This window comes from Pteropus alecto, unplaced genomic scaffold (assembly GCF_000325575.1).
Source record: "Pteropus alecto unplaced genomic scaffold, ASM32557v1 scaffold161, whole genome shotgun sequence".
Classification (NCBI taxonomy): domain Eukaryota; kingdom Metazoa; phylum Chordata; class Mammalia; order Chiroptera; family Pteropodidae; genus Pteropus; species Pteropus alecto.
Window position 1 is genome coordinate 3,474,121 of NW_006432943.1, and position 10,817 is coordinate 3,484,937.

A 10,817-nucleotide genomic window follows, 5' to 3' on the forward strand; every position below is an offset into this window, starting at 1 on the left:
ACACTGGATGTTCCACATAGTGTGAATTTCACATTCATATAACCTTTAGACATAAGTTTGTATTTACAAAAATTATGGTTTTAACTTATTTTTAAAAAAAACTATTCTTTGGATTCTTATAGTGAACCTTCTAGTTGATATAGTAGACTTTAGAAATTTTTAATAATTCTACTTGAAATTTGATCAGTTAAAGATTAGGCCTTTATAATCAGGTCTTTATTTCAAGAATATGTATTTTTTAAAGGTAAACTTTGAGGATGATTCTCGTGGAAAATACCTTGAACTTCTAGGATACAGAAAAGAAGACCTGGGAAAGAAGGTAAACTTTTATAAAAGTTAAAAGGTTGTGCTTATACAAGTAAGATCATCCGTGTTCACTACAGCTTAAATGATGAAAAATAAGGTACTATTTCAAGTTATCACAATTTTCTACCCTAGGTATTTATGCCTTTAGCCCACAATTCCCAAACTATGTGTTGAGTTGGTCCTGCTAACAAGTAACTAGGAAATATTTTGAAATAAGGACGATTTATTGCACTGAACCTGAATAAACAAAAAGTCTAAGTGATTTGCTTAACATTTTAACTTAAAAAAAGATTCCCTTTTAAATTATATTCCAGTTTTATAGTTTTCTTCTCAAAGATGGGCTTTATTATTCTACAGTGTTGACATGAATGCCAGTAAAAACTCAGTGACTTTGGAAACTTTGAAAGAAATATTGTAGATTCTTTGTATAATTTATATTAGCCCTTACCATTTTTTGAAAATGACTCAAGTTTCCTGTAGCATTACAGGGTTGCTGCATATATGGTACAGGTTGTATACTGCACACTCTAGGTGTGCTGAGCATATCAAAGTTGGTGCTCCTTTGATGTCAGACTTGGGATCACATTACAGCCTCACTATTTACTGGCTACGTGTCTTTGATCACTCTTTTAGATTTTTTTATATTTAACTTTATTATTAGTCTAAATTTCTTGATGCTATAACTTTTTTAGGTTTGTAAAATATTAATATGAAAGTTTTTACTGCCTACCAGATAGCAAAAAATGAGGAAATAGAATTTGATTGTCAGACTACTTCTAATAGCAGTTCTTTTCCATAATGAGTATCTGAAGAAATATTCTTAAAGATTAATTATAGTTATTTTGTTTAAAACAAAGTAGAAGAAAACATGCTTGTTTTGAGGTTAGTTTTGTGAGATGACACATGAGCAGTAGAACTCCATGTGATTGAAACTAGAACCACTGAGAATTAGTTCTACACAGATTTTGTTATTTTCTTAAACATACTATCCCTAATCTAACCTTTTGTAGATTTTGTCAATGAGAATGGAGTAAGAGGTGAACATTTGCTAAACACCTTGAAATAGAATTCCATTTAGTAGGCGAGTTGTTGTTTTTATTTCAGATTGCTTTGGCCTTGAACAAAGTGGATGGACCCGATGTGGTAAGAAGGCCTTTAAATAGCTACCTTCTAAAATTTTGGTTTGGTTTAGATGATAGCAAGGAAGGCAATGTAATAAGAAATTTGTCTGTTTTATTGCTTTATGGTGTAAAAGTAAAGGCTGGTTGTAGATCTTTTAATACGTGAGTAATTCTCATTTTAAATTAGTATAAATTTAACTGGTACAGTATTCATTTTTCTTGATGGTATTTGAATTTTCCAAAAGAGGAAAAATGAAATGAATGACTACTCAGATGCTTAAAATTAAGGTGGTTGTTTCTGAGGGACATTTGTAGAAAAGAAAGAGAAAGTCTCAGCAGTAATGGCTCTTTGCTTTTCCTCTAATGGTGTTTCTCAAATAAATTTACTTAGTGTTCCTTCTTGTGATTAAACTAGCTCTGAATGTTGTTTATTGGTTCTTTTATCTTCCTTGTTCACTATTAACCTTTTAATGCTATATTCTTCAACTTCCTCTGTAATTGTTTTGTGTACCAAAGGCTCTTAAAGACTCTGACCAAGTAGCACAGAGTGATGGGGAAGAGAGCCCTGCTGCTGAAGAGCAGCTCTTGGGAGAGGTACTTATTTTTTTTTTTTTTTTCATTTTTTAATTACAGTGGGAAGTTATGTGATACTTGTTTATTTCACATTGAAATATGGAAAATTTTCTTGACTACTTGTTCCAAAATAAAGTTGGAGGGCATTGTTTTCTTAGAGATGTTAAGAGTAGGAGTCTGTTTATTAGTTTGACAGAGGTATCATCTCTAAAATCTTTAGTTTTATGAGCTAGCTTCTGGATTATATGGTTTAAAATTAACAATTGATGTGAGATTGACTTCATTTGGTCTGATGGATATCATTATGTCAAACTGAAAAAGAGATTTTATTCAGAAATCCACATTGCATTGCATCGCATCTAAAGTTAATGGATTTTTTTGGCACATTAATATTTAGGGTCCACCATGAGTGGCGTAGGCTTCTGAATTAGTCTTTTGAACTTTGAGTCCAAGTAAAGAAAATTTCACTAAATAAACTGATTGCCATGATTTACTGGAAACATATTCTGAGTTGTAGTTGACAATTTTTATAACTGGTTTAAAAGAGTCCTTGAACACAGAGTTGTATCATTAATTTTTTTCCTTTTAATTTTCTGGGTTTTTTAACCACTAATAATTCTGTGATTACTTTTCTCGCTTTCTAATTATATTTCATCTTGGAAAATTAATCAACGAGTTACTGTTTCTCATCTCATCTTTGACTTTTACATTGTTCTTTGTGATATGGAGATAGCCTGACTATGGATTGTTTCTTACAACCATTTACTAAATTACAAACATAATTCATCAATAAATTTAGACTACTAGAAGATGATTATAAAAAAACATTTTTCTTAGAAGTAGGTCTTCTAGCAATTATTTAACTTGAGAATAAAGGTTATGAGTGTGAAATCTTACAAAAATTTTGAACTAATTTTGGGAATACCCAGACAAAATTGTAGCATGCATTAAAGAAATGTACTTTCACTTATTTATAACTAGACTAACTGTGTATTATCAAATAGAGGACCATTTGGAAATACAATCATGAATTAATAGGTAATAATATGTCTTTAACAAAACAGTAGTCATCAATGGATACTTTCAGAGTATTTAAAAAAAGTTTGAGGAGGTATAACCTTCCCCTTTATCTTGCTGATGCTATTTGTTTTTCAAACATAGTAGATTACACATTGAAGGTACTCAGCATGTAATAAATTGTGCATCTTTTGACCTATGTATATTTAAAAAAAAAAATCCATAAATAAAGGTATATCAATAGTTTTTAGAAAGCAGATTTGAAAAGTCTGAGTTAAAAGAAAGAAGAGGTTTTTTTGGTAAGTTTGTTAGTGACTCTAATCAGATGCGTATCTGATTTATTTCTTAATGTGAGTAACTTAAGTTCTGAAATTTTTTGATAGCGTTTTAAATTCTCAAATGCTTCTCTTTAGTTGGGGAAAGAATTAAGGTTATAATTAGTCTCCTGAAATAGTTAGCATTATTTACGTATGATGCTATGCTGTGTTCTGCACTAAGATTATTCAATCCAAAAAATGCCCCTAACTTTGAATACTAGGAGCTTTTTACATTCAGATGTGCAGGTAACAAGTGCAGAAATTTTATTTTTTGTCTTTTTTTGAATTTTTATGTGTGGAAGAGAAGGCATTTAAAGCATTTGTCAGCAATATGCCTCTTATATTTCCTTCTAAAAAAAGAAAATATTGAATTTATTTTTACTCAGTCTTACAGGTAGTTTCAGAAATTTATAGCAGAACTATATATATTTTTACCAGACTAATCAGCTGTTCCAGTTATGCCTCAGTTGAAGAGAGCACAAAATCTATAATCATAGTTTATTCATAAACAATCTGTTTATTTTGCATTTATTTAAGGATACCAAGTGATTTTTTTTTTCATGATTAATCCAGTCAAAACCAGAGAAACTCTATAACTACACCTAGTAAACAGAAATTTTTTAGATATGTAGAAGCAGGGTGGTTTTAATATCTAGAATATGATTAAAAACATTTTGCATGTTTCAGGCTACACTTAGTTGAGGTATCTAAGAAAACAAGGATTCTTCAGCTTCAATAATTTCTGAGCTACCAGTAATGAATTATGTTCGTTTGACATTTCTGGTAATCTTGGATTTTATTTATGATTGTATAATAGAAGTTAATTCTTAGGGAAGTTATAGATCTTAGTGTAAACTTGCATCTGAGAACTTTTCTGGAATAACTTGGCATGTCATCTAGTCAGTAGGTGAATAATCATATATAAATTTTGTTTTGCCAGTAAATTATTCCACAGTTTCATTCTGGCTAAGTCGTTGCCCTGTCTATTTCTCTAGCGTATTAAAGAGGAAAAACAAGAATTAGAATTTCTCCCGTCAGCTAGAGGAACATTTAACATCTCCATCAGCGGGGGTAGGTATCTATTGGTTTTGATTTCTAATTTTTTTTAACCATTTGAAAGCAAATAGTCCCTAAGTTTAATTTGAAAATGTATTGCCACAGATGGTAGTAGGTTGTAAAGAAGTACTCAGTTATCATTTAGTATATGTCATCAGTGCCTTGGAAATGGTGGAATGTTCTAACACTGATGTGATAGAAACTGTATGATGACCTTTATTATTCTAGTTGCGGCAATCTGGAAAATATGTTATCTTACCTTATTTTACTTCTATGCATCTCAGTATATTTCCGTAGATCTCAAAAGTTTGTGTTAGAAATTAATCACCAGTAATTTTCAGAAATTAACAGTTTCCCCTCCTTCATGTTTACATATAAAAATTGATACATGAAGTATTTTTTCTTGTAACAAAAAGCTTTATGTAACTTGAGTGTATTATTTTCTTATTGCAGATATTGATGGTTTAATCACTCAGGCTTTGCTGACGGGTAACTTTGAGAGTGCTGTTGACCTTTGTTTACATGATAACCGCATGGCTGATGCCATTATATTGGCAATAGCAGGTGGACAAGAACTCTTGGCTCGAACCCAGAAAAAATACTTTGCAAAATCCCAAAGCAAAATTACCAGGGTATGTTATTTTAAAAATAGGTAAACAAACACAACATTTATCTGATTATAAAAGCAACACACTCTTATAGATCATTGAAATGCCGAAACAGCAAACAGTGAAAAAACTCTACCCATAATTCCTTGACCTGGAAATAGTTACTGTTAATAGCTTGTGGTATAATTGTTCCAGTTTTTGGTTTTTGCATGTATAATTTTTAAAATGAAAAATACTTTTTATGTTTTTTATTGTAGAAAAGTTAGAATATAGAAAATTTTAAGGAGAAAATTTAGCACCTCCTAACTCTTTCATCAGATAGATTGGTACTTCTTAATCTGAGATTGGTTCCATTCTTTCATATCTCTTTCTATGTAGAACTTTTAAAAACAATCAAAACCATACATGTGTGGTTTTGCTTATAGATATTGCCACATATTGCAAACATTTTTCCATATCTTTAAAGATTCTTACAAAAAAAATTTAATTGCTCTATAATCTATAGCAAAGATATATTCCCTTCTTTTGGAGTGTTTAGGTATTTCTAATATTTTCCTAATATAGATAAGTTAGTGATAAACATTCTCTTCATGCCTGATGAAGACTTGTTCAAATTTCTAATTGTTTAATGAGGCTGTAGTCCTAGGAAAGGAATTTCTGGTGCAGTGGGACTGAACATTGTGATATTATTAAATTTCTTTTCATAAAAGTTATCCCAGTGTTCAGTTTTTCCAGCATTGGTTGCTGTCATTCTCCCCAGCCTTGTCTCATCACCTCCTCTCCTGTTATCTTTTAGTCATACTTGGTTGCCTTTCAGTTCCTCATAAACTCCATGTGCCTTTCTCCTTCAGGACTTTGCACGTAGTGCAAATCCTTTGGTCTGGAATGTATTTTTCCTTCTTGATGAAGTTGATTCTGGCTTCATAGCTCAGTTGTCTTATGTGCTCAGAAAGTTTTTCCTGATCTATTAGATCCATTATGTCTTCCTGTTAAATGTTTTGATAATACTCTATACTTTCCTTTCTCAGCATTTTATAAAGTATGTTTGTGTAATTTTTTTTTAGAATTTTTATAAGAGTTTATTTGAGCCTATGTTATTTTTGAGCAAAAATAATACCATCTTCTGTGTCACTCGGTTCAAGGAAATACTTCACTTTGCTGTTACATTCTGCATGAAAATAGTGTGAATAATGATAGTTTTGAAAGATACAATTTATTAGCGAGAGTTAATTTTTATTAATATACCAAAGCCTTTTAATTCTCCTTTCTTTCCCTTTTCCAAGCTAATTACTGCAGTAGTGATGAAGAACTGGAGAGAGATTGTTGAGTCTTGTGACCTTAAAAATTGGAAAGAGGCTTTAGCTGCAGTATTGACTTATGCTAAACTTGATGAGTTTTCAGCCCTTTGTGGTAAGAAAATGAGCTTTATATTAAATATATGGCATGGTATGTTGTAAATAAAATTGACAGATATTAGAAATTTTTGTAAACCTCAGTCACAAATAAGATAAAGGAATTCTCTTAATAACTATGAATAGTGTCAGATGGATACTAGACTAATTGGAGGGATCACTTTGTAAATTATATAAATGTCTAACCAGTATACTGTATACCTGAAAGTAATATGAAATATTAAATGTCAGCTGTAATTGAAAAAAAAAAATTAAAAATTAAAAAAAGAAAAAGTTCTCATTTGACTACTTCTCTTAGAATTATTAACTATATTACTTCTTCATACCTAGTTATTATTTTTAATAATACTGCTTAATGATTTTGGTTTTAGACAGACTGGACTTGGAATCTTGTCTCTGCCACTATCTGTATGACCTAGTAAAAATTACTTTCTAAGCCTTAGTGTGTTCTTATGTAAAATGGCACATAATCAGCTCTCACTTAATGTTAGTTTGATAAAATTAATAATTATAACATTTGAGTAGAAATTACCATTAAAGGCTATGACTAAACTGGTGGCTAAAGAATAATATTATTTACAAGAACAGAAGGTTCAGGTTCTTAGTATAAGAACAGGCAACAATTTGTTACCTTGAAAGTAGTATAAGGATACGAAAATTACAAGATTAACTATATCATTATAAATAATTTATAGTAATCCTAGCTGCCATTGATATTTATTCCAAATGTACCATATTTTAGACCACTGCTTAAAAAAGCATCTGACGTGATGAAATGAGTTCAGTCTTTATTAAAATTTCTGTACAAATATTGTTTTCATTTATTATTTTTTCTAATGAACATCCATTCTATAGCCAGTTTAGAATTTTGCGAAGAAATTTATTGTATACAGTTTGTCACTTTTATTCATTTAACAAATATTTACTGTGCATTTACATGACAGAGTGATTTTGTTTCCACCTGCTGCTCATTGGTTGTGAAGTTTAATCTGTACTTCTGAAAATATTATTGGGTTGCTTACAACCTCATATACAGGTTGTATTGGGTATAATCTTATTTTGTTTTCCTCTTTATCTGTAGATCTTTTGGGAACCAGGCTTGAAAGTGAAGGTGATAGCCTCTTGCAGACTCAGGCCTGTCTCTGCTATATTTGTGCAGGGAATGTAGAGAAATTAGTTGCATGTTGGACTAAAGCTCAAGATGGGAGCAACCCCTTATCCCTTCAGGTTAGTATCTTTGAAACAAAAGGGTGCTTTCTCCTTAGTTGTTGTCTTTCACTCTTTATATTCTAGAAATTGACTTGTTCTAGAAGTTCATTGCTTTCAGCCTTACTCTACATTTTGGAAGTTCTTTTGCTGGATAATTATGTGTAGTTATTGCTATATTTGGAAGGACAGAGTTTGAGATGATGGGATAGTTAAATGGGGTTGCAGCTGTTTGTAAGATCAGATTGCGATTTGGTAGTTGACTAGGGGACATAGGAGGCCAGGACGTAGGAGGCCAGAGTATAAAAACAGCCTTTGGCTTTACCACTTCTTCCTCTTGCTCCTCTCTGCCTCCAGTGATCCTGTCTGCCTTGAGCACAGAAAGAAACAATGTGGGATAAGGAATGGGAGGCATCCCTAGTACCAATAGAGAATCTTCATGGTTAAGGGGAAATGAAAGTAAGAGGTCATTGGAATCCCATGTAGCACGAATACTCGGGCAAGAAAGGAAGTAAAAAATGTGGGGACAGTTCTCAGGTACCGAGTAACTTTAAGTTTTTTTCCTAAGCATTTAATCAAGAGTCTCATGATATTTCAATCTAATATTTCTTTTTCTCCCTGGAAAGAGGTTTTCTCGGTGGGGTTGTTGCTTGTTTGATCACTCTGTTGAAATTGAAAATTTGATATGAAATCAAGGTTTCTCCCTTCTTAGTCCTTCTGAGAGAAAACACACTTGTTTTGCCTCTGGATTTGTGTACTTATGAAGGGCAGGTGGGTAGGATATTCTTTATATGCTTTATACCTGAAGCATAGCTTCCCATTATTGAAAGAACTGGTATTGAAGAGCAACATGAGAAACTTTAGGTTGAAATAGTAAACCCATTTGGAGGTCACCTCACAGTAGTCCTATTTTTATAATGATAGTATGATGTTTTCACTCATAGTTTCTCCTGCACCTGCTGGAACTCAGGTTTCTGCCTTCAGACATCTGCCTGTCACTTTCACTTTGGATATTTGCCTATTTTAGCTCACAACTATCTGGCAGTTTAAGGATGTTTAGGAGAAAGTCGTAACCTATGCCCTGTCCATGGGTAAGAGACCTTCCTCCTTACTTTTTCAGTTACCTGAATGGTGGTCAACTATTCCAGACCTTTCTAAGAGAATTAATAATAGATACTGTACTTTTAGTAGGTTTTAGAAATCTTAGTAACTCTTTATCTTTTCCTGCTTCCTCTCATACACATCTTGGTATCTTTGTCTGTTTTTCCTTTACTGTCCCTTCTTTTTCTCTTTTAGGATCTGATTGAGAAAGTCGTCATCCTACGAAAAGCTGTACAACTCACACAAGCTGTGGACACTAACGCCGTAGGAGTTCTTTTGGCTGAGAAAATGAGTCAGTATGCCAACTTGTTGGCAGCCCAGGGCAGTATTGCTGCAGCCTTGGCTTTTCTTCCTGAAAGTACCAACCAGGTAATTAGAATTGGCCATTTTTCTTCTTTTAACATATGAGTAAGGCGAGTTCAGTAGATAGCATTCAGTATTAAACATAAACATACTAGTAGGTGGAATGTTTTAGAGTCTTGAATTTTTATCACCTGAATATAAATGAATGTTATTGATAATTCTTTAGGATCATTTTAGGTGTACTCATGCTGTATGAGGTAGGATGCTTTTGTAGTATGATAGATCCCTTTGTACGGAGAGACATAGTATTTGAGGAAATGTGGAAAATAAATGGAAAAAGGACCAACTTTTAGTTCCTTACGCCAAATGCTAATTTGTTTACAAGGTCCTTTGTAGGAATCCTCGATGTTGAAAAACTATAAATGTTAATATTTAAATTATTGGGTTGTAATTTTAAAATTCCCACAAGTGCCATCCCAGATATTAGTGAAGAAACTCATCCTATATAATATTTCAGTCTGATGCCGTCTATGGGCAAGTATATTTTTAAAGTATTTAAGGCCGAGGGAACTACATTACATTCTTAATATCATATCTTTATTTGGCGTGCAGTAAAACTCAGGCATTTTCATGGTATTGATTTCAGTTCAGTAAGCGCTGAGTATACAGTGATGAACAAGATGTCCAAGATCTTTTCCCTGAGGGAGTTTCCAAACTGAAAATGACTATAGATGAGTAAACATGGGATTCCAGAAGTGCAAAATACTGATAAGAGATAGTGCTGTGGGAGCACAGAAGAGGGAAACCTAAAACCCACAGGGAAGTACGGGTGGAAGTTAGTGTGGCATTTTAGGAAAGTTTTCCACAAGTAGGGTATTTATGTCTACGGTGTGTGTCTGATAGAGCTTAATTTTTAGCCTCGCGTTATTTCTATACTTTTTATTGTAAAGTTTCTTCTGTTTTGGGATGGATTTTTTTTTTTTTAGTTAAAATTTTTTTCAGCATCTTGTCTGTTCAAGAAGTATCAGTAAATTTCATCGAGTAAAAATACATCTGTGTACAGGGACTAAGGAGTGTAGTATGACTCTAGTTGGTTTTTTATATACTTACATGTGGGATCCAGCTCATATCTTTCTAAAATGTTCCTGCGAATAATAGGTAGAATAGAAACTGAGTCTTTATGATCACTTTGACATAATAGTTTTATATGAATTTTTACTTAACAAGGTCTCATTTTACATTGAGATATAAAGCTCTTTATTTTAAGACTACCTTAATCTAAGACCTTTAGATCGAGCCTTAGAATTAATTAAACTCTTTTCAATACCATTTATAACCACATATATTTTTATACATTATTCTTCATGCTTTTTTTTGGACTTTAAAGAACATTCTTTATAAAAATATCTTGATTTTGATGTTACTTTCTCCTGTATGTCTCAGTAGACGCTTAATATTTTCTGGGAAATAGGTCTTGAGACTTTGTGATATTCTGGTATATAATTCTCTTCCATGAAAGACAATAAAGTATACCTAAAAAGTTTAAATGACATCTTTAATCCTTTAACTAATTTGTAGAAATATATAATTTTTAAAGAAGTTAAAATGAATTCTTGCTAAAACATTTCAACATTGCTTTTTCGTTGTTGTTAATACTTGGAACATGCATATAGTCAACTCACTATATATCTATATAATTATAGATTTATATAAGCTTCTTTGAGTTTAACATCTTACTCTTATATTTCAAACATCTTTTAAAATTAATTTTTATCTCAGATCACCATTTTCTTCCAT

General features: G+C 32.0%; 1 protein-coding gene across 17 annotated transcripts in view; it reads left to right on the top strand.

Moving 5' to 3' along the window:
* The window catches only part of SEC31A (SEC31 homolog A, COPII coat complex component), a 61,436-nt gene that overhangs the window by 27,646 nt on the left and 22,973 nt on the right, over positions 1 to 10,817 (top strand). For 12 of the 17 annotated variants that reach the window (XM_015586073.2, XM_015586076.2, XM_015586077.2 and 9 more), the window contains exons 12-19: positions 245 to 319; positions 1,411 to 1,449; positions 1,944 to 2,021; positions 4,330 to 4,405; positions 4,844 to 5,022; positions 6,282 to 6,408; positions 7,492 to 7,637; positions 8,913 to 9,086. In XM_015586073.2, coding sequence (XP_015441559.1) covers positions 245 to 319; positions 1,411 to 1,449; positions 1,944 to 2,021; positions 4,330 to 4,405; positions 4,844 to 5,022; positions 6,282 to 6,408; positions 7,492 to 7,637; positions 8,913 to 9,086 — 894 coding nt within the window. The remainder of the gene's footprint in view (positions 1 to 244; positions 320 to 1,410; positions 1,450 to 1,943; positions 2,022 to 4,329; positions 4,406 to 4,843; positions 5,023 to 6,281; positions 6,409 to 7,491; positions 7,638 to 8,912; positions 9,087 to 10,817) is intronic. The other 5 variants (XM_015586081.2, XM_006907598.3, XM_006907599.3 and 2 more) reach the window with 2 other exon arrangements.